The 27636-nt window shown below is 40.4% G+C and overlaps 1 protein-coding gene across 1 annotated transcript in view; it reads right to left on the bottom strand.

The window, feature by feature from the left end:
• LOC127583733 (junctional adhesion molecule 3B-like) overlaps positions 1-27636 on the bottom strand; it is a 56996-nt gene that overhangs the window by 3305 nt on the left and 26055 nt on the right. Inside the window, exons 2-7 of the mRNA XM_052040019.1 lie at positions 19750-19815; positions 18373-18480; positions 16548-16697; positions 11133-11335; positions 5255-5354; positions 2555-2662 (exon numbers count right to left, since the gene is read on the bottom strand). Coding sequence (XP_051895979.1) covers positions 2555-2662; positions 5255-5354; positions 11133-11335; positions 16548-16697; positions 18373-18480; positions 19750-19815 — 735 coding nt within the window. The remainder of the gene's footprint in view (positions 1-2554; positions 2663-5254; positions 5355-11132; positions 11336-16547; positions 16698-18372; positions 18481-19749; positions 19816-27636) is intronic.

Raw genomic sequence — 27636 nt, 5'->3', positions numbered from 1 at the left:
GGAAAATGAGAATAAATAGCAGTTAACATAAAAACAAAACCAATGCAATGAAACCATAGATGCTAGAAATCTGAAATAAAACCAGAAAATGTTGAAAAACCTAGCAGCTCAGGAAGCATCCATGGAGAGAGAAACGATTAGTTTTTCCAAATCAGTTCCAATGAGGGATTGTTGTTCTAAAGAGTGAACTTTCTATCATCATAGATGTCATCTGACCTGCTGAATATTGCCAACATTTTATGTTATATTTATATAAAAAGATCTCAGAATTCTTTCCTAGGCCAGTTATTAGCAAGCTTGTGGTAAGAGATGGGACCAGTTAAAGATCAGGATAATATAAATACAGAGACAAACAGCATGGTTGGTATATTAATTGAATACTTTGAGGTAGTCTTTACAGAGGAAGAGAATGCTACCAAAATCCCAGTAGATCAAGAAAGAAAGTCATGACTGTCTGGCAATGCGTAAAGTGTCTATGGGACGAGTTCTCAGTTGTGGAGGTGGGTGGAGGGGGACAGAAACATTTATCATATTCTTCCAGACCTTCTTAGATTAACAGGAGGTGCCTGCTTCTAGTTCTTAGGGTTCCACATTCTTATCAGGTAACAGTGTAGTATCTACAGCATTCTATGGAAGGGAAATGGTGTTTTATAAATTTATTAGATCTCTTTGGGGATGTAACTGGCAAGGCAGATAAAGGTGAGCAAGTGGGTGTGATGTATTTGGATCTCCAAAAGGCATAAACTGTCACAAATAGGTTACCTACTGCATTAAGATAAAGGCTCGTATGGTTAAAGGTAGCATATTACTATGGACTGATGACTGGTTAACAGACAAAAAACAAGGGTATAGGTAAACAAGTTGATGAACTATAATTTGCAGAATGCTTTGGATCAGTATTGTGGCTATTTCATGTTGATGTTATCATAAGATCATAGAATGGTTGCAGCAAAGGTGGAGGGAGGTCTTTTAGTCCATCTCATCTGTGCTGAGTCTCTACAATGCAACTCACTGGCTCTGCCACCACACCTGCCCCACCCCACAGACTTTTGCTGTGGCCTTGCAAATTTTTCTCCACTGTATATTTATCCAATTCTCTCTTGAAGGCCACTTTGGAATCTGCCTCCACCACGTCTGCAGGCAGTGTTCTACATTCCAAACACATGCTGTGTAAAGAAGTTTTACCTCGTGTTGCTCTTAATTCGCTTCCCCTTTACTTTGTAGGTGTGACCACAACCCCTCCATCCACTCTATTTCCCTTATTTTATACTTCAATCTCTCCTCAGATGTCACTAAAGAAAACAATCCCAGCCCCTCTAATCCTTGTAACTGTAGTCCCTCATCTCAGGAATCATTCCTGTAAATCTTGTCCAGACCCTCGCTTATGCTTTTACATCCTTCCAATAACGTGGTGACCAGAATTGAACACAATACTCTAGTTGAGGCCAGACCCGTGTTTTAAAAAAAATTAAGCAAGACTTCCCTGCTACTGTACTCTACGCCTCTATTGATAAAACCCAAAATTGTTTATACCTTATTATCCATTTTCTCAACTTACCCAGCCATTTTCATTGCTTTATCACCTACATTCCAGTTCACTCTATTCCTGCATCCCTTTTAGAACCACATCCTTTATTCTATCTTGTCTCTCCTCACTTTTAAAACTAAAATGCATCACCTCACTGTTTTCTACACTAAACTTCATCAGCAATACAGCTGCCCATTCTAGCAGCTTGTTTTTATTATCTTGCCTTCTTCTTTCAAGAAGTCATGGTCTCAAGACAAGGAGTTGGCCACAGACTGAGATAAAGAGGAATTTCTCTTAAAGGTATATAAACCTTTGGAATTCTATCCCCCAGACACCTCTGGATGCTGAACTTCAGAGAAATTGAGGATCAGGCAGAAAAATGGCATTTGAGGTCAAATTTCATCGAGTCATACAGCACGGAAACAGGCCCTTTGGCCCAACTGGTCCATGCCAACCAAGATTCCCATCTAAGCTAGTCCTATTTGCCCGCATTTGACCCATATCCCTCTTAACCTTTCCTACCCATGTACCTGTCCAAGTATCTTAAATGTTGTTAATCTACCTGTCTCAACCACTTCCTCTGGCAGCTCATTACATATACTGACCACTCTGGGTGAAGCTGCCCCTCAGGTTCCTATTAAATCTCTCCCCCCTCACCTTAAATCTATGCCCTCTAGTTCTCAATTCCCAACCCTGGGAAACAGGCTGTGCGCAATGACCCTATCTATACCCCTCATAATATTATACACGTCTATAAGATCACCCCTTATTCTCTGCTCCAATGGAAAAAGTCCCAACCTGCCTCCATAACTAAGTCCCTCGAGTCCTGTCAACATTCTTGTAAATCTCCTCAGAGATCAGATCAGTCAAGATCTCACTGAGTGGCAAAGACTCAAGAGTTCAAGACTCAAGGCACCCACTCCCAGGATTTAAAAAATTGCGGCATTGACACTTTTCCTGTCTGTTTGACCCAGAATTTACTTAAAAGGTAGTTATTTTAATAAAAAAGTAAAGCTGATTTCTTACTTGCAAAGTATCCACGTTTATACGCGAGCCTGATGACTATGCTTATAATCAATAGAACAAGAACTACAATGAGGATACCACCAATGATCGCAGCAATGTTAATGTCATCTGCAGAATGAAAAAAATTCATACTTAAGTAATTCATGATTTTTACTCCAAAGGTAGTTAAATTCAATGCTTACGCAACCATTTTTCATAGCATCTTTTGTGTAAAAATATATAGTACTTCACAAAGCATCTCCAGAGAAGCAGAAAACAACGAGAGTTCAGGGGAGGTTCAGTCAAGGGGTATTTAAAGCGATGATTTACTATGAAAGACCATTAAAATTCATTGCATGTGGATTTTACCCTTGCCTTGTGACTGCTAAATACAAACATTTTTTTCCAGTAACTGTGCTGCTTTCTAACATGACTGCATGCTTACATAGTGCTGACTTGTGGGAAATAATAGTTTAGCAGGTCTTTTAGCAATAGACATGTTGTATTTTATCATAACAGACAAGGCTTTGAAGAGGCTTCATAGGATAGATGATGATATCCTATTTTCTCTGGCTGAAGAGTTCAGAACGTTACATGCAGAGTTTCAAGACAATGGGTCAGACATCAAGGCCTGAGATGAAGAGAAATTACGTCAGGCAGAAGATTTTAAATATTTGGAATTGTGAGGGGGTTATGGATTCACAGAATAAGCTGCTCCAGTACAACAATAACACTACCTGACAATGTGGAAAATTGCCCAGGTATGTCCTATTCACAGCACAGAACAAATCTAATCCAGCTCATCATCACCCAGTTTAATCTCAAGAAAGTGACGGAAGCCACCTTTGATCGTGCTATCAGGCAGCACTTAGTCATCAACAACCTTCTCATCACTGCCCAGCCTTGTTCCAAAGGGCCAATTTGAAGAAGTGACATGACAGCGACTACCCCTACTATCAGGGCAACATTTGACTGAGCACGGCATCAAGGCTTCCTCATTGAACTGAGGTCAACGGGCGGGAAAACACTGCTAACTGGAGTTGCTCCTCACACAAAGGTAGTGGCTGTCAGAGGTCAATCGTCCCAGCCCCACAACATTACTGCAGGAGTTCTTCAGGATAGTATCTTAGACCCAGCACCTTCAGCTGCTTCATCAATGACCTTCCTTCCATCACAAGGTCGAAAATAGAGATGTCATTCAAGGCTGAGAACAAAAGATTTTTGACACTTTGGGACAAGAGGATGAGGTTTGAGATACAGGGACCCCCATGAACTTATTGAACAATAGAGCAGGCTCAAGGGACTCAAAGGCTTATTCTTGATCCAACGGCCTCAATAGTTTAGCATTCTCTCTGTAGTTAGTCAAGGCTGCCAGGTTGTTGCAAGTCACAAAATGTAAAATAACTAAACAAATTGATCAGGTCTTTATAAATTTAAATTCATTTGTGAAGTATGGGTGTTGACAGCAAAGTATTTACTGCCAACCTCTAATTAAGCCTGACAGGGTGATCTGATGGAAAGCCATCTCATCCCATCTTGCTCTAAGATGGCCTAATGATAGCATTACCAATGAGGGACAGTACAAATAAACATGAATGCATTTCTAATTAAAGTCAGAGCCAGAAAATATTAAACAAAGACAAAACTGAAGTCTTTATCTGAATGCACGTGGTGTTCAAAACAAGGTTGGTGAATTAATGACACTAACAGAAATAAATGGGTGCGATCTAACAGCCATTACAGGGACAAGGTTGCAAGGTGATCAAGGTTGGGAACTAAATATCCCAGGATACTTCCAGAAGAGAAAGGCAAAATGGTAAAGAAAGTTGGATTTCAGAGAATGGATAAAGGCAGTAGAGGGGAAGGATCTTAGCTCGGAAAATTAAGCAGCAAGTTGGGTGGAGCTAAAACAAAGAGCAAGGGGCAGAAAATATAACATATAGCCCCAAGAATAGTAATTGCAGTGCAGGACATAGTATAGATCAGGTGTAATACAATCAGGACTATCAAAATCTCTAGGCACTAAAAGTCTGAAATTAAAAAAATTGTCAAATCTGTTTTTTTAAGTTTTAACTAGCTAAATAGAATGGGTGAACTGTGTTTGATGTGTTGTATTTGGACTTTAGGAAGCTCTTTGACAAGGTGCCCTAGGATAGATGATTAACCAAAATTACTATGCATGGTTCTGTTGGTAATATATTGGCATGAATTGAGGATAGGGTAACGGACAGAAAGCAAAGAGTAGGAATTAATGTGTCACCACAGGTCTGAAGGCTCTGGCCATAGTGTTACAGGGACTGCTGCTGGGTCCCACAGTTCACTGCAGATAATTTAGATGGTCAAATGTAGTACATCCAAGTCTACTGGGAGCCAGATACAGTATAGGCTTGCATGGAAGATACACAGAGGCTTCAGAGGGATATAGACAGGCCAAGTGAATGAGCAAGGACGTGGCAAATAGAATATGGAAAGATGTGAGGCTGACCATTTTGGTTGAAGTAGAAAAGGCAGAGGATTTTTTAAATGGAGAGAGATGAAATGGTGCAACAAACAAACTGCTGGAGGAACTCAGCGGGTCAGGCAGCCTCTGGAAGGAAATGGACAGTCGGTGTTTCGGGTCGAGACCCTTCACCTGGACTGGTCACCCATTCGTCATCTGCTGAAAAATCTACTTCTTAACAAAAAGTCAGTACACCAAAACAGCAGATTAGGCCAACTTACACACTTCCATCCGCTGAGGCTCACACTTTGCCTGTCCAGCACCATTCTTTGCAATGCAGTGGTATTCTCCAATATCCAGTTTTGAAGTGACACTGAAGTGCTGGTAAAGTAAAAATCACATATTTATCAACTTATATTTAGCCCAATCCCCACTCTTCCCCCGCCCCCCCCCCCCCCCGTGTCAGAATTCAAACCCAAGCTAAAGTGGGAGATGGGCAAAGCAAATCCTAATACTCATGGGGTGAAGCAGTTGACAGAAATGCATAAGGGATTTGTTTGGTTCTCCTCATTGAGAGCGAGGAATTCACCTTCTTTCAAAGCCACCTGGGATATTATAATGGTCAGTGAGCATTTACCCATTCATTTTTTACTGGTGTAAAGCACAGTGCAGTGAATCACTGATCTATAACATTGTTGAATTTCCTAGTTCATTCCCAACCATTTCTTTAAAGTAACTAGTTCCAAGTAAAAAGTGTTACACATTTAATACTAATGGTGTAAGTACTGTGTAGAAACTAAAAGGCACTCTTTCTGCCCACAAGAATCTTTTTCAAACACCTATTTGGAAGCGAAACTCTTCTATCAGTATTTACCAATAGAAATTGATCAATTAACATCCTTATTTTATTTTTCTGGTTAAAGTAATCTCAGATTACGGCCATCTAGTTGGTTTGCTGTGGAGTTTAAGTGGACACTGGTATAGACCCATAAACAAAAAGAGGGAATTAACAGCTGTTTTATTCATTGCCTTTTATCTCATTCTTTTTCTGGATGTTCAAACATTAAAAATTTAGTAATGAGCAATGTGAAGATTTACAAATGATGTGTGAACATTTTTCTTATAGTGATCACAACATGGTCAGGTTCATTATAATCTTCAAGGAACAGTACTAAACACCTACAAGGCAAACTTCTGTGCATTGAGACAGGGATTGACCATGACCAGGTTCTTAATGGGTAAACCAGAACAGATCAGTTGGAGGGGTCCAAACGAAGAATTTAATATGATGACAGTATTAGAATCACACTCGTCCAAACAAAAAAGCCACAGATGACCAAAAAGATCAGGAACAGCACAGCAAAGAAAAAGATGACAAGAAAACAAAAGTGAAGATCCTGGCAATGGGAAGATGTATAAAGAAATGCAAGATATGACAAAACTGATATACAGTGAGGGAGAATACAAGTGATATCAAAATCAACAGGACAATATATGAAAGAAGGGCTGGTCTGGAGTCTGTGAACCCCCTGGAAAGGGGCAAGAGTGAGATCGAAATGGCAGACACAGCGATGATAATCTTATGTCAAAATTAAATTGGAGGAAAAGGACAACGTGCCAGCCGATCTAAAAACAAATCAGGGACAAGGGCTCACCAGATTTAGCATAAGCAGAATAAGTAATGAGTTAAATAATAGCACGATAGAATAATAAAATTCCCAGGAGAAGATGGTTTCTAATATTGGGTTTTAAACTAAGCTGATAAGCACATTGCAAATGTCCTAATTATAACTGTCCATTATTCTCTTAATTCAAACTATAAATTCGCTCAGACTGGAAGTTGGACAAGTAACTCTGCTAATTATAGAAACTGGAAGAGGGAAAATAGTAATTGTAGACCAGTTAGTCTAACATCTACTGTAAGGGAATTAAGGTTTTATATTTAAGGATGGTGACTGAATACATTGAAGTTTTAAAGTTAATCATAAGAATCTGCATGAATTTGTAAAGCAGACCTCATTAGTCAGTCATCACAAAACAGAGACCATTCAGCCCATTGTGCCCATGTCAAATCTCACTAGAGCAGTCCCATCCCTCCCATTCCCCCCTCATTTCACTGTGGTCCTACCACTTACTCTCACAGTCCCATCAACTCTCCTTTATTTCTTCTGCCAAAGGGTAATTTACAGTAGTCAAATAATCTAGCAGCATATCTTTGAGAGATATGATCAAAAACTGGAGCAGCCAGAATGAGAACAGGCAAACTCCACACAGACTGCACCCAAGGTCAGAATCAAACCCAGGTCCCTGGAACTGAGAGTCGTGCCTAACGAACTCAAGATGCGACTAAAGCAGTCGATAGTGGAGTGTCCATTGATGTCATTATCTGGATTCCAGAAGATAGCTGATAAAATCCTACATTATAGCTTATTGGCTAAAGTAAAAGCTCGTGAAATTTTAAAATTATTTACATATCCAGGAAATTACCTGAGTGGTGAGTGACAGCAGTGTGGCATCTGGACAGGTACTCAAATTGATAGGACAACATGCTGGACCCATAACTAGTCACATTATTTATAAACATCCTATGTAATGGGACAGGAGGCCGCACACCCAAGGGCTCAGTCACAAAGATAAACTGCTTTGAAACCAGGCGAGATAGAAGCATTAATTCACAATGAGATGTTAACATATTAGGTGAATGGGCAACACTGCAGCAAATGGATCACAATGGACATAAAAGGATAGTATAAAGGGCTTTCTAACTGGTGAAAACAGTGCAGGTCCAAAAGAAACTTGGGAGGAGACAGTTCATTGACCATTAATATGTCAGGAAAATACTCAGAAAGACAAATGAAATTGTGGCCTTTACATCCAGCAGACTGGAGTTTATGAATTGTAGCTACAGAAAGTTCTGGTTGGATCACCCTTGAAAGAGTGTGGTGAGCTATTCTGGGCACCAACATTTGGAAGGGTAAAATAACATCAGAATGTGCAAAGCAATTTACCAGAATTCTAATCCCCAAGGGTTAAATTACATGGGACCGTATGCAAACAAAAAGGTTATATTCCTCAAAACTGAGAAGATCAGGAAGCAATTCGAACAAAGCTTTCAAGTTGAGAAAGGAAACTGATGAACTAGAGAGAAAGAGAGAGACTTACTGTCAATCTAAAACTTAATGCTGGGACTTTGTCAGATGGAGCTCAGAAACACTTCTGCATGCAGGTGGTTGGAAAACTCTTCCTCTACTGCTGGCATTAAGTCTAAGATTCAGAGATTTTCCTTTAAACCAAAGGTACTAAGACATGTGGGGAAAAGGCAAGAGCTTGCTATGATCTTACTGAATGGCAGGACAGACCTGGAATAAACAAACCACTGAAGAATGACATTCAATCCACTGTGTTGACGTCAGTCAAAACCAAGCTGCCCACCTAATCCCTCCTTCCAGCTCTGGTTCTGTAGCCCTGCTGCTCAGGATTCTTCAAGAGCACGTCCAACGCTTTTTAGATGTCAGGAGGGTTTCTGCCCCCTTTCAAGCAGCGAATTCTAGACCCAACCACTTTCCTGTGCGCCTTTCACATTCCTAATGCACCTAACCTGCCACCTTCAAGGATCTGCGGACAGACATCCCAAAGGTCCTGTATCTCCACACTTCTCAGTATGTTCCCACCTCGTATATTCCCTTGCCTTGTTGCACTTTCCAAATGCATTAAATGACACTTCTCTAGATTAAATTCCAATTGCTCCTGTTCTGCCCAACTAACCAGACCATCTTTATCCTTCTGAGGTTGAAAGATTCTGAGATTTCTTCCTCCTTGTCAACTGCACAGCCATTTCTATAACAACCTGCGAACTTCCTTATCACACACTCAAGTCTAAATCATTAATACAAAAATCAAGGGTTCTGGTACTGAGCCCTGTGAAACTCCACTGCTAACAGCCTTCTGATCACCAAAACAGCTCTTGATCATTACCTTCTGCTTGCATCCTGGATCCAACTGCTACTCTTCCTTGGCATGAGGGGCTAAACAACTTACTTTAGCTTTTGTAGGAAAAATTGGCTGTTTGATTAGGCAGATCAATTCAGGTTTGGAGATCACTTGAAGAAATTAATAGAATATATTCAACCGCATTAGCAATTCCAGTCATGGTTCAGCAGTAAAATAGCCAGGAAACCACTGAGCCTAATGCTGAAGCAGTTTCAAGTCAATATTTTATGTATTAATATGCTCATGACTGAAATAAATGCCATCTCCTGTGAAGAATAGGAAGATGACCAGGGATAAAAGAGGAAACGTGCCCGGAGTCAGAAGAGATAGGGGAGGTCCTTAATGAATACTTTGCTTCAGTATTCATCAGGGAGAGAGACCTTGACGTTTGTGAGGATGACGTACAACAGGCTGATGTGTTAGGGCACGTCGACGTGAGGAAAGAGGATGTGATGGAATTTTTAAGAAACATTGGGATACACAAGTCACTGGGGCCGGACAGGATATATCCAAGGTTATTACAGGAACTGAGGGAAGAGATTACTGTGCCTTTGGCGATGATCTTTGCGTCCTCGCTGGCCACAGGAGTATTACCAGATGATTGGAGGGTGGCAAATGTTGTTCCTTTGTTCAAGAAAGGGAGCAAATTACTGAAGATGATTCTGGTCTCCTCATTATAGGAAGAATGTAGAAGCTTTAGAGAGGGTGCAGAGATTTACCAGGATGCTACCTGGATTGGAGAGCATATCTTTGAGGATAGGTTGAGTGAGCTAGGGCTTTTCTCTTGGGAGCGAAGGAGGATAAGATGTGACTTGATAGATGATAAGAGGCATACATCAAGTGGACAGTCAGACCTTCTGCCAGGGCGAAAATGGCTAACACAAAGGGGCATAATTTTAAGGTGATTGAAGGAAGGTATAGGGGGATGTCAGAGGTAATTTTTTTTTTTTACATATTATGAACACAGAGTGGTGGGTGCATTGAACACACTGACGGCAGAGGTGGTGGAGACAGATACGTTAGGGACATTTAAGAGACTCTTAGATAGGCACATGAATGATAGAGAAATGGAGGGCTATGTGGGAGGGCTAGTTCTAGTCTCACCGACCTGGAAACAACCCTCCTGCCTCTATCTTATCTATCCCTTTCATAATTTTATATGTTTCTATAAGATCCCCTCTCATTCTTCTGAATTCCAGCGAGTATAGTCCCAGGCGACTCAATATCTCCTCATAGGCTAAACCCCCTCATCTCCGGAATCAACCTGGTGAACCTCCTCTGCACCACCTCCACAGCCAGTATATCCTTAAAGTAAGGAGACCAGAACTGCACGCAGTACTCCAGGTGCGGCCTCACCAGTACCCTGTACAGTTTCAGCGTAACCTCCCTGCTCTTAAATTCAATCCCTGTAGCAATGAAGGCCAACATTCCATTTGCCTTCTTGATAACCTTTTGCTCCTGCAAACCAACCTTTTGTGATTCATGCACAAGCACTCCCAAGTCCCTCTGCACAACAGCATGCTGCAATCTTTCACTATTTAAATAATAATCTCATCTTCTATTTTTCCTTCCAAAGTGGATGACCTCACATTTACCAACATTGTACTCCATCTGCCAGACCCTTGCCCACTCACTTAACCTATCTGTATCTCTCTGCAGACTCTCTACATCCTCTGCGCAATGTCCTGGGAAAATTCAAAGTTAAAAGTTACAAGACACGCTGCACAGTGGCACTGCGGGTGGTGCAACTGTCTCACAGCTACAGTAACCCAGGTTCAATTCTGACTTCTGGTGCTGCCTGCGTGGAGTTTGCACCTTCTCTCTGTGACAATGCGGACTTCCCCCAGGTGCACTGGTTTCTTTCCACATCCCAAGGTGCCACTGAAAATTTAGTGTGGGTTGCTGGTAGGGGAATTGGGTGGAAAGAGGGGCGTGGTTTAGCAGCCATGTGAGAGAATAGGTTACAGGAAAATAAGTGGGGGAATGTGATTGATGAGATGCCTCCAAGAACCAGCAGAAACAATGCACCAAATGGTCTCCTCCCATGTCAGGAATGGCAAACACTCTTACAAATTCAATTCCTATTTTCCTTGGAAGACCCTTCATAATAAATTGGCATGTTTGTTGAGCCACAGATTAATAATACTCATATTAAAGACATTGAATTACCAGAGTTCCTGTATCGTAGTTTATTTTATAAGAAGAATTAAAGAATTTTGGATTGGATTTTGGATCACGTGGAAGAACGTCACCGTTTTTGTACCAGATGTACGTGGGTGGTGGATAGCCTTCATGTTCACGGCATGTCAAAACTGCAGCCTTCCCTACTGGAACTGATTTAGGGACAGTACATTTTGGCGTAACTGGCTTCACTGAAAAAGAAACAAAGTGTTAAGGAGGGCATCGTAATATTGTGTTTCCAGTTCGCGCAGGAAACAAGCTGGGTAAATTGCAATGCAAGTTTCAATAATATTTCACTCAACTTCATGCATGGAAATCTAATGTAAATCAGAACACGTGCACAGCAGATCCAGGCACAGTATTTGGAACCACACCAGTTTATTGACAAACATATTTATCACTTAGCATTAATGAAATGACAACAGATGATGCTACGAACAATTTATTAGTTTATTAAAAATGTGCCTCAAGCCTAAAACTCTCCTACAACATGTCAAGCAATTTTTAGCTAAGTAAAACAAAACAAGATGTAGGAATAAAAATATTAAGATCATGTATTAACACACAAAGAAAACAGGATGGTAAATGGTTGATAACTTGTTCAACATTTGATGCATCATAAAATTCAAATTAGAATACTGGAACTTCTAAATAAAACTCAACATATTTAAAAGTAACAATCATCCTTGCTACAATACTGCACCTCACTTCCGACAAGCTTCTGGCTGGAGAGAACGAAAATCTTCAGAAGTGATGGGAAACTGTTCATCTACCTCACTTCTATTTCAGAACCACGGTCATCCCAACCTCGGTGTTGAGTTACAGTGAGAAAACAACACTTATATCTGAGTGCTTTCAAAAATCAAGTTCCGGGTCATTGTAAACATACTCATTAAAGCACACAAGAGGATGAGCTTTTCACTCAACATTTCTAAACAGTGTCCTCCAACAATAAAGGTTCATTGTAAGACTTGAACACACCCCTCATTCTTAGGGACCACCTCTCAGCAATGACGAGATCCACCATCACCAACTTTGGTGCTTCTGTCTGTCCGACTGCAGTGTTTGAAGATCAAGATCTCTGAGCCGGCACAAAACCCATGGTCCACTGGGCAGCAGTGTTCCTTGTTATTCTATCTACAGAAGGCACCTTGGACTTGCACATCAGGGTATATCTGTTCCTCAGTACCCCAAGTGTCCTACTGTTCATTGTCATTTTCTATGTTCTACCCTTATTAGTCCTCTCAAGAGTACATCACCTCACACATCAGGATTAAATTCTATCAGCCAGTGCTCTTCCCAGCTTACCAATTGATCAATACCATTCTGCGACCTATGACTATCCTGACACATCACCATCAATACCACCACCAATTTTTGTGTCATCTGCAAACTTACTAATCAAATCTACTACACTTATATCCAAATTGTTAATGTTTATAATAAACATTAAGGGCCCCAACACCAATCCCTGTGGTACACCACTGGCTATAGGCTTCCAATCACAAAAACATCCTATACCATCATGATCTGCCTCCCATTACCAAGCCAATTATGGATCAAATTTGCCAATGTGCCCTGGATCCCAAGTGCTCTAACCTTTTGGACTGTTGTCCCACATGGGACTTTGTCAAAGGCCTTACTGAAATCCATGCAGACTACATTAACTACTGTACCTTCGTCAATACATTGTGTTACCTCTTTGAAAATTCAATCAAATTGATCAGACAGTATCTCCCCCTAACAAAACCATGCTATCGGACCTGCTCTTTTAGCCATAGTACTCATGTGCCTGGTCCAGCGGAGTTTCCAGTTGATGGTGAGGGCTTGATGATGATAATGCTACTGGATGTCAAGGATTGTAGTTGGACCATCTCTTGTTGGAGATGGTCATTGTCTGGCACTTTGACGGCACATTTGTTACTTGCTACTCATTACCCCTTGCCTGAACGTTGTCCGAGTCTTGCTGCATGCAGATGTAGACTGCTTTGTTTGCTGAGGAGTTGCAAATGGAATTGAACATTTCATCATGATCAGCAAACATCTCCACTTCTCCTTTGATCACGGAGGAAGATCACTGATGTAGTTGAAAGCCGCTGGACATACAACACTGCCCTGAGAAATTCCTGCAGTGATGTGGTGATGTCACGGCGTTGGGATGATGGCTTCCAACAACCATAACCATTGAACGTTTTGCAAGGTATGATTCCACACACTGGAATGATTTCCCTGTAATGCCCAGTGACTTCAGTTTTACCAGGTCCCCTTGATACCACACCCTGTCAAATGCTACCTTGATGCCAAGGGCAGTCACTCTCACCTCATCCCTGGAATTCAGCTCTTTGGTCTGTGTTTGGCAGAAGAAGGTCTCGAGCAATGAGATTCTGGGCAAACTAAAACTGGACATCAGTGAACAGGCTATTGGTAAGGAAGTGTTGTTTGGTAGCACCTTTCATTACCTTGCTGATGCTTGAGAGCAGATTGATTGGTGTCATTGAGTCATGGAATGATCCAGCACAGTGACAGGCCCTTTGGTCCATCACATTCATGCTGACCATCTAATACTAATTCCATTTTCTAACCCTGGCCCATTACCTTCAAGTGCTCATCTCTATACTCTTAAATGTTGTACACGTCTCCCTGTTAACCACATCCTCAAGCAGTGTGTCTCACATTCCCACCATCCCCTGCTATCGGGAAAAGTTTCTTACCATCTACCCTATCTATGCCCCTCGTAACTTTGTATCAGGTTCTATCAGGTTCCCTCCAGATTAGATTTGTCCTGTTCCTTGTGAACAGGAGATATCTGGCAAAAGCACGTTAGAACATAGAACACTACAGGCCCTTCGGCCCACAATGTTGTGCCGACATTTTATCCTGCTCTAAGATCTATCTAACCCTTCCCTCCCACATAGCCCTCCATTTTTCTATCATTCATGTACCTATCTAAGAGTCTCTTAAATGTCCCTAGTGTATCTGCCCCACAACCTCTGCCGGCAGTGCGTTCCACGCACTCACCACTCCGTGTAAAAAACTTACCTCTGACATCCCCCCTTATACCTTCCTCCAATCACCTTAAAATTATACCCCCTTGTGTTAGCCATATTCGCCCTGGGGAAAAAGTCACCACTGGTCACCAACCTCCAGGCAGAATACACTCCATCTACCACCACCCTGACTTCTATGGGTGAGCCAATTCTGTCCAGCACATGTTGCCCAGTGGCCACTGGCCAATGTTGTCCAGCACATCTTATACAATTTTTTTATTCTTGTATAATTTATGTTTAATTTTATGTTTTTCTCGAGAACATTGTGGCTCTAATGCTATGTGTCTGTGATGCTGCTGCAGGTAAGTTTTTCATTGCACCTGTGCACACATGTACTTGTGCATATGACAATAAACTCAACTTTGACTTTGTTGGGAAGGTGCCAGTGTTGTAACTGTATTGGAAGAGCTGGGCTAGAAATGTAAGTAGGGGTGCAGGTTCTGTAGCTAGGATGACGTCTGGTCTGATAACTTTTGCTCAAAAGGTTTTCCATAAAGTTCCATACAGTGGGTTGTTCGATATTGTTGGAGCATGTGGAATTGGGGCAATGTACTAATATGGACAGAGAGAATTGGTTATAGGACAGAAAGTAAAGAGTTGGAATAAGCAGATCTTTCTCGGGTTGGCAGGCTGTGACTAGTGGGACAATGTGTGGGTCAGTGTTTGTGCCTCAACTATTTACAATCTATTTTAACAACATGGCTGAGAGCATCAAATGCCAGATTTCCAAATTTGCTGATGTACTAAGCTAGACTGGAGTGCGAGTATGGAGGATGATATAAAGCAGCTTCTTGGGAATGTGGGCAAGTTGAGAGATGGAATGTAATGTGGAAAAATTATGTTATTGCCCAGATTCTGGACACGATACTCCAGCAGTACTGAACCAGTATTTTATCAAGGCTCATCATGACTTTCTCGCTCTTGTACTCTTTGCTTCTATTCATGAAGCAGAGGATACTGTATGCTTTATTAACCACTCTCAACCTGCCTGCCCACTTCCAAAAAAACTACGTGTACAGAGATCTCATCATCCTTTATCTTTTTTTTTTTAAAAAGGAATTCTGCCATCCATTAGATGTTTATATTGTCCATTCTCATTCATTCTACCAAAATATAACACTTCGTATTTCTCAACATTAAATTTCGTCTACCACTTACTGGAACACTCCAGCATCTTGACATCTTGAGTTCTGCAACAACATGTTCTGCTCACAGTTCACTATCCCTCTATATTCTACAACATATGTAAGTTTGGAAAACATGCATTGTGCACTCAAGTCCACATCATTAAGCAAAGCAGGGGTCCCAGTACCGAACCCTGGGGAAGTCCACTCTGCACATTCCTCCAGTGAACCAGACAACCCATCATTCTTCTAAACTCCAATGAGTATGGGCCAGTTTTATTCACTCTCTCTTCATAGACAACCCTCTCAAGTTAGGAATTAATCTAACAAATCCACATAGCAATGACTTGAAGCCTTAAGTCCCACACAACCAGGTTCAAGAACCAACCAGCACAACCCTAATCACTGGAGTTTAGCAACACTATGACCACTTCGATCACTTTGCACTAAATTGGACTTTGTTTGTTCTAATTGTGTTCTTTCTTGTAAAAATTGTGTATAATTTATGTTTTTCCTGTGAAAGCTGTGTATATGACACTGTGTGTCTGTGATGCTGCTGCAGGTAAGTTTTTCATCACACCTGTGCACACATGGACTTGTGCATCTGACAATAAACTCAACTTTGACTCAAACAAACATGTAGATCAAAACCACTCCCAGTACTCCTAATTCCTCCTACATGAAACGGCATCCTTCTGTCTACCAAAATTTATTAGCTTCTCATCATTTTAAAATGTTCTGTTTTTCAGTTCTTCCTATGAAAATGAATAATCTATTTTCCCACATTATACGTGACCTGCCATTTTCTTGCCAATTCACTAGACTCATCTATATCCATCTGTAAATAGTCTGCATCTTCCTCACAGGTGACCTTCTTTCCTACATAGTTTTGGATATGTTACGATCTTTTCATCAATGTTATTAATAAAAAGCTGAATAATCGAGAACTCAGTTATAATCCTGGTGGCAGCCGTTAGTAATATTCTGCCAAGACAAATCGTCCCGGGCTAAATGGGGAAAGGCATCAGATTTCTGAAAATATACATCACTTCTGACTGCTATTTTACAGGTTCCTTTCAAGTTACTACAGCTTTGAGTGAGTAAATTTTGAAGTTCTTTTCCTGTAATATTGCTTTTTTTTCTTGTGTCCCACAAGACAAGTCATTATAATACATGCAAGAAATACAGAAATAATTGGATTATCCACAGTCATAAGGAGTTATGACAATTACCCTGTACTGTTAGATTAACAGAAACTTCATCCAGGTGTCCCGTTTCTACAAATACAACTTCGCAGCGGTACACTGCAGTGTCCTTACGGGTCACATTGCGTATCTTTATAGAGGAGTCCCCCTGGAGCTCTGCTCGATTTATCAGATCTCCTGGAAACAGAAAAGATATTGAACAAAATGCAGTGTGGCTTGACGAAGCAGCTCTAACAAGTCACTGATAAAACAGCATCAATGATTGCGCCAAGGGCAGTGCCCTGCAATATCCTGCAACTGAAATTAATTGCCCTCAACAACCACTACCATCTTCCTGCATGATAAGTCATGCTTCATTCTCTGGTGAATGGAGAGTTTTCCCTTTCATCAACTACAATTTTGTGGAGATCCCTGATCCTGCACTCAGTCAAATGCTTGCCTTGATCTCAGGGTAGTCATTCTCATGTCCTCTGGAACTCAGCTCTTTTGTCCATGTTTAGAGCAAGCTCACAAAAAGATCTGAAGATGAACCTTGGCAGAACTCATGACAAGCATCAGTGAGTTGTCATTGGTGAGTGACAACGACACTTCACTTAGCTGATGATTAGCAAAGTGATGGGATGGTAGTTCACTATTTGCTTTGGTCTTGCTTCTGCATATAATTTTCTACCTTGTCAGGTAGATACCACTGCCGTTGCTGCACTGGAAAAGCTTGATTAGAGGTGCAGCTCACTCCAGGGAGCAAGTCATCGATAGTGGGCTAAGCTGGACTGTTAGCCATAATCTCAATGAATGGTGGAAAAAGCTCAAAGAATTGGATGTCCCACTCCTGCTCCTAATGTTCCAATGCGCTTCTTGATCTGAGATACTTCTTCTGCATTTATCACATTCTTTAAATCAGGACTACCCTGCCTCCATTTCCATATCACTTCAAAAAGTTTAGCATCTTGGTACCAACCTTGGTCACTTTGTAATCATATCTTGGGGATGACTATTAATTTTACCCATTTATTTCTCCATGTGCCATTAATTCACCCATCTTGTTATGAATGCTGCGTTCAGGTAAAGAGCCTTCAGTTTTGCCTTTTCACCATTTTTCTCTGTTCCAGCTCCAATTTGAGGTTTATCTTCACGTTTGCGTACAGTGGCCTTTGCCGATAGACTCAGATTATCATTACTTATTTTACTATTCTGCATTATCGCTTTGCTTTTCCTCCCTAACTTTCTAAATTTCACTTCACCCAGTTTCAATCAGGTCAGCCGTAATCTTATTAGATAGTGGAGAGCTTGAGAGGACAACTGGGCTACTCCTATCCCTAATGCACACGTTATTGTGTAACCTCTGGATTACCTTCTTAGCCACATGCAAGGTAAATAAGGTCAGAGAATGTGTGGCTTAAAAGGTGTGGGAAAAATGGGTTTAAATTCAGGGCACTGACACTAGATTTAAAACCTTATCTACAGCACTAGTTAATCAATTCAGAGACTCTGGTCCCAGCCAGATTTAAGTGAACCTATCCCAATGGATCTGCTGCCCCTTTCCCCAATACTGGTGCCAGTGCCATATGTGCTTCAGCAAATCAAAAGAAATGATAGAAAGGCAAAGTCTGTGTAGATCCAGTAAAAAAATATCTTCTGATGCCACATTTTTCCTCATTTATCAGTTCCACATTCTGGGTGTAAAGTCAGCCCACCAGTACAAGATTTCAAGATATAAAAATTATAAAAGACCAGATGGTTAGGTGCATGACCTGTATTTGTGTCTCTATTCACGGTTCACAAAAAAAAATCCTTTTGCACATCTTTAAATTCCCATTGATAGAGAAGTGATTTTGGAGAAATTAGAACACACCTTGAATTTGTTTGTCAAAATATACAAGATCTGTACCAGCATTTAATTTCTTCCATTCAATACGATGCTTATGTTGACTGGAGTGGATAACACAGGATAATACAACACCTGAAAGAAAATCATCTCAGTGTTAGATTTCATTGAAATTCTCCTTCAAATACATTTGTGTACAAAGAGTTCTGGGTGTCTGGATTCAAGAGACACAAATGAAACCGTGCAGCAATTAAGAAGCCATACAGCTTTTATTTCGAGGGGTTTGACATCCCCAAGTAAGAGGTCTAACCGGGTGTACAGTGCTTTGGCAAGACCACACTTGACATACCTCATGCAGTTGGGGGTGGAGGGGGGGGTGGGGGAAGTGTCTTATACAAGGCAATTGAGGAACCTTGGCCTATCCTTGTTTAAGAAACAAAGAGGTGCTCTTCATGAGACATACCACAGTCAGGGAGATTAATTGATGCCAAAAGTCTAATTCTATAAAGAGCCCAAAATAGGGGCATTGTCCCGGAACAAGAGGTCAACAATTTAGGATGGAAGACGAGTAGAAACTTCTTTGTACTTCACCCCAGCAGTGGAAGTTCAGAGCATGCTCCAGGCCAAGCTGACAGTTTTCTTTGGACACTGAGAGAATAATGGTAATCAGGCAGAAAAGTGAACAAAGTACAAAATTCAGCATAATCCTACTGAATGTTGGGCACCTGCTCCTGCATCCATTTGTTATGTTCCTTGCTCTCATGTCTCAGCTAATAAATGAAAATATTCTGCACATCTTCTTAACCATCTTACTCACACCTGTCCTGCGACAATTGGGAATGTGTGACAAGCACTCTTTCTGCTCTTGGACAATTCTCTGTAGCCCACCAATTATTGCATCTTCTCTTTACTTATTTATCCTTCCAAAAAGCCTACTTGACCAGTTTACTGATTTTACTGCAGGCTGCATCTTTACTCCACTGTGAACTACATTACTAATCTTTCTATCATCTACAAACTTCTTAATTACAGTTCCAACATTCAAGTATTATCCTACCACTTGGATACCAGATGTTGGTTTCTCCAGTTAATAGCTTCCATGTCCAGCAGCTTTACAGGCAGAATTTGATGACACTAAATAAATCCAATAAGTACTGTAACCAGCCATGGCAATTTATAATTATTTCAGAACAAATTCTAATACTGGGCTTTACAATATTTTGTGACAAACTTGAATATTTTAAAAGTACAAGACTGTCTCAACAGATATACAAAGAAACAAGAACACAAGACAGCAACACAGAGGCACACACCATGTGAATGCAGAAAATACACTCCATGCAAACTTAACAGCATGAATTGCCATCACTTGCTAACAGCAAGGGGGAAAAAATGGCCACTTACTGTCAAACTCATTCACCACAAGGGTCGGATTCTCAGTTGTTACCCATTTTGCCCATACTTGATAACCTGAGAAAGAATGAACGCAAAATGTTATTCCTTTTGACACTTTTTCAAAAAATTTCACTCGTAAATGTCCTGACCAAGCTCCAAAAGCCAGGCCATTTGGTAAAAACAAAAGGAGACTCGAATGACCAGATTTCTCTGGCGGAGAATCAGTGTAGTTTTAATGGCCTGTATGGCCTCTTTCAATGTGGCATTGATTCTATAATGATTCCACATTTAGATAACCCAAAATCCTATTTTCTGAAATAAATTTAACAAAATATTTTTTTGCATCCCATCTAAGGCATTTCACATTCTTGCATAGGGCAGTGACTAGAAATGGAGTTGATACTTTAATTGCAACTGGGTGTTTTATAAAGGTTTTCCTAACCTTTGGTACTCTATGGCTTCACTTACAAAACCCTGGTTTCTGTATGCTCTCCTCCTTTTATTTGCATTAATTATAATTATATAACCAGCCTATTATTACAATTAAATTCCTATTTCAATTATGATGATCAAAATTCATAACTTGACGCTTTTGGATTCACTAAGAATCATGCTTTCCAGCTAAACTTGGATTTGCATGGCCCATTATTAGATTTGGCAGCTCTACAAAGTTACAGATGATTTGCATTTGATCCAAAAGTTCTGAAGTTACTCAATTTTGCTGAAAGTTAATTTAGGGCTATTTTTGAACCAGTATGGTACAAAAATGGCATAACTGCTGCTTTACAAACTCTCATTCTAAAAATTTAGTTTTACATTTGTAGATGATCTCCCAAAATAAATTTTAAAATACAATTGAAAAAGATCCTTAAATTCTTCTAGAAGCTTTCTATCATTTCAGCATCTACCTCTTCTATACTCCAATCTTTATTTTGTGCTCTGTAAAATGTTTAATTTTTTTTCCCTCATTTGTAGTTACTCAAGTGGCTGGCTTCTTAGCCAATCTATTGATCTCCTCATATTAGATACCTTTTAACATGATACTCAATGTCCACTCTACTATTGAAAACTGCTCCTTTGCCATTAACACAGAACTGCTAGTTAACATCTACACTATACTAAACCAAGGTAACAAGAATTAGGGACGATCACAGCCCTTTTAGGCCCATGGCTTCATTATTCAAATTGAAAGCAGCTTGAGCGGTTTTCAACGTTCCCTTCCCATCACCAGAAGGCCAAGACAGTATGTGACAGGAAATTACCTCAATAATAATTAAACCATTTCCACTTCAAACGTTGACATGTTTGAAACTGAAATTCAAACTACAACAGTAAAGCCAAGAGCAGAATATAGTTGTGCCTGCAATGTTTTTCTTCCATAACAGGAAGAACAGGAAACAACAGGAAAAGGCCTACTTTTTTTTCCAGGATATTATGAGCAACCCGTGATTTTCAGTACTATGAATATGAACAATGCTAACTTTAGTCAGAATGGTAAACAAGGGCCTGATTTTGCAGTTATAAGGGTGGAACTGTCAAGTGTTAACCAAAAGTAGATATGGTAACTGACAGGAACTTTGAGATTCCATACATTAAAGTTTAAGCTGAAAATTCTTGAACTATCAGTAGGGAACTTAAAACTATTCTCACTGTAAAATACTCTGGAAAACATTACCTATTATTGCAAACAAACACTTACTTTCTATTGAGATTATAAGCCAATATTACTGGCGAGTAAACCCTGGTCCTAAAAATTTAAGGTGAATTTACACGTTATAAAATATTCAGCAATAGAATGTTTCAAATGAACCACAGCAAGTTAAAACGGAAAGTAATGATAAATTAATTTAGTGCTGCATTGAACAAGCATAATTATTGCAATTTTAGAGTGGACCTTTAATTAATACATTATTAATCAATAAATGTATCAGGTCCAGATTCCACACAATTAACTTTCTTTCCACAGATGCTGCCCGACCTCCCCAGTGATTCCTGCATTTTCAGATTTTATTTTAGATTTCCAGCATCAGTTTCTTTTTTATCATCATCAACTGAGAACTGTCATGTTGACTTCCCTCTTTTCCAAGTCGTATCCCACGCACGCAACTTCCACAAAACACAACTTTTGCATTATCAGCATGGGTAGATATACCAGTATACCAGCACACTTCAGCAGCTTTAGTTCTGCTCCCTCATACTTCCAACTTTCAAAACAAGGCTGGATAGACCAGCAACTCTATTCCTGGATAGCCAGAGGACAACTGGGAAATTACACTATAAATCAAGTCTGGATCCTGCAATACGACAGACTTCAAACAATATTGTGAGCAGTTTTGGGCCCCGTATCTAAGGAAAGATGTGGTGACCCTGGAGAAGGTCCACAGGAGTTTAACAAGAATGCTCCCAGGAATGAAAGGCTTAACCTACGAGGAGGGTTTGATGGCTCTGGGCCTGTAATCAATGGAGTTTAGAAGGATGGGGTGGGGGAGGATCTCATTGAAACCTATCGGATACTGAAAGGCCTGGATAGAGTGGACTTGGAGGGGATGTTTCCATTAGTAGGACAGTCTAGCATCCAAGGGCACAGCCTCAGAATAAAGGGTGGTCCCTTTAAAACTGAGAGGAAGAGGAATTTCCTCAGCCAGAGGGTGGTAAATCTGTGGAATTTGTTGCCACAGAGGGCTGTGCAGGCCAAGTCATTGGGTGTACGCAAGGCAGTGTTTGATAGGTTCTTAGCTGGTAGAGGGGTTAATGGGATAAGCCCATAGAATGGGGTTGAAAAATAAAATCAGCCATGATTTAATGGTGGAGCAGACTCAATGGGCCGAATGGCCTAACTCTGCTCCTATATCTTAAGCGTAATTAACTTCCACTGTGGTGAATTTGTTCTCTTTTTACTGGGAAAAGTCATTGTAGCTTCTATCATTAGTTCCATCCCACAGCTATTTCCCGAACCACCACAGGCCAGCCCACCAGCCCTGCCACCCCAATTTACTGCCTGACCCATGTTCTCAGGAGAGACTCAAAACAAACAAAAATATGGCCCCTCTGGATAGAACATATTAATTCAAAATAAATTCAAAACATGTGATCACCACTTGTTTTACTTTGCCGTCCATTAAACAATTATTCAGCAACAGCTAATACACCAAACTTTATTAAGTTTGCAGTGAGTAGAAATAATGAGTTGACTTTACTACACTTACTATTAAATAACAGAAGCATCCCTACGCAAAATAACAGTTGTGTATGAAACTCATCAACATTTCATTCTTTAAGGAATAATTACACATTGTATGCGCTTCCTGGTTTAAGTTACCACAATTACTTTGAAATACAATTCCATTGTTAATGGGGACTTTCACAAAATATATGAATTCACACAACTGTAATGGATATACACATGCAACCTTAGATAAGTTAGACCTCTGAATTGCCAGAAGGGTGTAAGGAGTCTTGGCCAAAATGTAGGTTCTCATTAAAGGGTCTGATCTGGCACAAACACACTTCAGAAGAATTCACCTCGCTTTTCTGTAAACAGAAGTTGCTCTCGTAAGCTGTCTTTCCTCATTAAATAATGTGCAAATCTTAGCACAAGTAAAAAAGCATGTGTAAACTTTTCAGATCAATCAGATTTCCAGTCTCATTAAATTCATACCCGTCAATTTTTTTGAAAAAAAAACAGACATTTATAAATACTTTCAATTCACGGAAAACCAAATGACCAAACTTTCTCTGCTAGCTTGCTACGAGAAACCTAGAGAGTCTGTGTTGAACTTTTCAAACAGCTGTCAGATGAAGGAAAATTGTGAACTTGACAAGCTTCTCTCTTGGGCCTCTTGCAATGTGGCAATGTCATCAAAGGTACAAGTCAACACACAAGTAATTGTATGATATCATGTTGTGTCCACTCATGTTCCCAAGAGTTTTTGGAAACATAAGCAGCAAAACCTCAGTGGAATACAACCTATTCAACAACTTTTCAGAACGTGCATAAAATTAGACCTTTTCCTCAAAAGGTCTAATGACTGAACACAAAACATTTCTGTATTAAACATTTCAGGGTCTTGTAGCAGGCCAACAGGATGACCAGAGTACAATCAACAGTAGAGTATGCATCAATCAAATTGTCACATGTGAGATTCTTGAATTAAAGCCAAGGAGAGATCAGGGCAACCTATGGCAACTTGCAGGGGAACTATGTACAGAGCTGATCACTTGTAAGTGTCAGAGGAAGGTTTATGTTAATATATGTGATAGATTACAATTAAGGGTTAAAGTTGTGTAAACTCCAGAGTATACAAGTCATAATAGTGTACAACCATATGTAGTATTTTACACCACCTATATCATTTGTACTTATGTCAACTTATTTGTGATGTTTTTTCTCAGTTTTATTTTAGATATATATATTTATATATATACACACACACTGCATATAAATGTCCTCTGGATTGTTCTGATCAATGAGCCTTGACTAGTTTTACCCACCATGTTGTGAAATTGTCCCCACGTTATTTACCTTCTACTTCACTGTCATCATCCTCCTCACCGAAGATGATCGACCTCCCAGTGTCACTATCCAACACTGAATGAAACAGGAAAACTTTTAATCCTGAATCACTATCAGGATAAAATAAAACTCATCATGAGGGCATCCACAATGTTCAATTTGCAGACAAATGCTGCTCACTCTGCACAGGTCTTGCAAGCAACACTATATCTCAACAATGCTTAATGAGAGACTTAACTATCCTTGAAAATCACCAAGACAAAGGTCCTCCACCAACCTCCCTGAGATGAGCTGAACATTCCTTGCACCATCTGGATGGCTCGGGAGCAGTTTTCTTTATCTTGGCAGTCACCTCTCCCCGTGGGCTACCGCTGATAAAAAAAAAGTCCAGCTCTGAATCAACTGTGACAGTGCCACTTTCTTCAAGCTGCAATACTGACTCTTACGTTTTGCTTCAAACAACAGATTTTCAGAAGTCAATGGTTCACAAAGGTTCGTGCTCCTGCACCTCTCTACTGCAGGAAGATGTGGTCCATTTACCAATGCACATTAACGCTTCCACCAGCAGTGCAGGCACCAAATCCTGGGGATCAAATGAGAGGACCAGCACAAGCATCCTCCATATAACTGTGTCCACCAGCATTGGTCCTGAGGAATAAACTTTGATGAATAACCACCACACCCAGATGCTTGAGAATCTGGAGCCAGGAGGAAGAATGAGAAATAATGGAAATGATGCAGATAAAAAAAAAGTAGGGAATATACTAGCATCACTGAAAACAGTGAAATTGAAAGCACTGGATGAAACAAATAAGCCCAGATGGAAGATGAGGGGCTGTTCAAGCTCACAGATTGAGCTCAAGCCTGTGTTCAACCCTGAGGCTTCAGATGTCTGCTATTTTAAATTTTCCAACCCAGCGACCTGTCCAGTTGTGATCTCCTGCACTATTAGGACGAGGCCCAATGCAAGTTTGGGGCATCGCATCTCACTTCATCTGTCAGGACACATTGTACCCTTCCAGACTCAATATCAAAGTGAACAATTTTAATAACACACTTTCTCTGTTTGTATCAGAAGTGGCTAGCTCTGCTATAGGTTACCCATCTGTAATACTGACACAACTTTTCTCTCTTCACTAACACTGCCTGATCTGCTAACACCCCATACATGAATTTCACAGCTTTTACATATTACTTTTCTCCCCCGTATCTAGCTTCCCTCATTACCAACCAAGCAGCTTCATCAACAGCTTTCACCACAGCAACCCTAAAGTTAGCCAGCCCACCCTTACCCTCTGTAATTTGAAGCTAACTTGTTTTCTCACTTTCCTGGTTCAGATGAAGGATCTTGGATTTAAAAAGTTAGTTCCATTTCTTTCCACAGATGCTGTCTGAGTGCTGAGTGTTTCCACCATTTTCTGTTTTATTTCAAATTTCCAGCATCTTTTGATTTTCAAAATTGTGAAGAAATTAGAAAAGGTAAACAGAGATATCATCATTGACTCATGGTGAAGGAATTAAGGGAAATCAAGAGCAAAAGACATGGGGCACCTGCTGTCAACTCTCACTTCCCCCTCATGCCCAATGTTTACAGTAATAAGCAGATCATCTATGTATTGGAGACTGACCACAGTGTGGAACTTCCGAGTACCCCGGTTTTAAAGGTAGTTTAAATGTATAATGCAAAGTACTTGGGAATGTCAAAACCACTTAAAACTAAGGCTAATAAATAAGCCTTGCTTTTGGTTTGTAAGTTGTGGAATATATTGGATGTGATCCTTTAATGCTTATTCTCCATTAAAACAAAATTTTCATACCAGTTGTGCAACTCCTGTTAAGATACTCCGTGAAAATTATAAAAGACATTCTCTCTTCTCCCCCCTTCCATCAGGTAGAAGATACAAAAGCCCAAGAGCACATACCGCCAGGGTCAAGGACAGCTTCTGTCCCGCTGTTACAAAACTATGGAAAACTATGGAACTCTTGTACAATAAGATAGACTCTTGACCTCACAATCTACCTCATCATGGCCTTGCACCTTATTGTCTGCCTGCACTTTCTCCGCAGCTGTAACACTTTATTCAGCATTCTGTTATTGCTTTTCCCTTCTACTATCTCAATGTACTGATGTTGCGAAATGATCTGTATGGATGGCATGCAAAACAAAGTTTTTCAACTGTACCTCAGTACAGGTGACAACAATAAACCAATGTAAAAAAAAGATCCGAACCCTTGAATGCTTGGTGTATCCCTTGGTGTCACACACGAGCACATAAATCTAAGGAAAATATTGGTTTTGTGAACCTTGACTGCATATTGTGGCGACTCACCGTCTAGTCGGGCGAACCGGCTCGGCAGTCGGGTCGCGCGGCGTCGGAGCGACGAGGCCCAAGATGGCGGCGGGCCTCGTCTTTCCGAGCGACGGGGAGAACCCGCGCGCGGGAAAGTCCTGATGATGTAGGACTTACGTCATTGCCGGTTTTTTTTGGGCGGGAGTTTTTCTCCCTTAAAGGGCCCGCACAAGGCGGGAAAATAAACCAGTTCTGTTTGGCAATCCTCCGAGTAGAGTCTTGTTTTATTCCGCGGTAGCAACCGCTACAATATAGAGAATACCGTGTTTCAGAAATTAGCTTTATGGAAGTCACTTTAATTTACAGTAAAAACACATTAAAAGAATATTTTCACATGGGCAGCTGCTGGTACTGTGCCTGTAGCAAAGGTCAGAATTAACCAGAGGATAATACTACATACTCCATGCTTCTATTGATCTCAACCTTCAACCATCCTACCATCTTCTTGAACAGACAAAAGTTACTGTTACAAATAGCTATTTTTCCTTAAGTAATTCCTGTTTTGTTTATTCCACTTATCAACTTCAGCACTGACCACATGGTCTTCCTTCTGCAATAGAAGTGTGTGAAGTATTTAATGAACTGTGTAATGCAAACTTGAAAATGTATGTCAAAATATTAACACTGGTACTTTGATCAAATTGATGTATTATTCTTCTCCAGATGCATTACAAAAGTTGTAAAAAGTACACGAATTGGATTAAAATCAGCGACAGGGATTATGGTTCACCATGCAGAAAAAGAATCACTACACTCCTCGTGACTAGGCAGCAAGTGTAGCCTGTGCTTCTCATGTTATTCACTGGTTGCCTGTATCAGGAACAGAACGTGCACATCTGTCACTACAGGCCATCCCCAGGTTAAGAACGCCTGACCAATGGACACCCCTACTCCTGTAATATTAAATTTAGAAGTCTGACATACTTGCATATGTTTGATCCCACGAACAACAGAACTGGTTTCCTCTCTCTCCCTACTTCTAGCAATTGTTGTTTCTTATCAGTCTTATGTGCTTTTGATACCATTCATTAC

This window comes from Pristis pectinata, chromosome 27, assembly GCF_009764475.1.
Source record: "Pristis pectinata isolate sPriPec2 chromosome 27, sPriPec2.1.pri, whole genome shotgun sequence".
NCBI lineage: Eukaryota > Metazoa > Chordata > Chondrichthyes > Rhinopristiformes > Pristidae > Pristis > Pristis pectinata.
The sequence above is the reverse complement of the archived record's forward strand: the minus strand, read 5'-3'. Positions and strand labels throughout refer to the sequence as shown.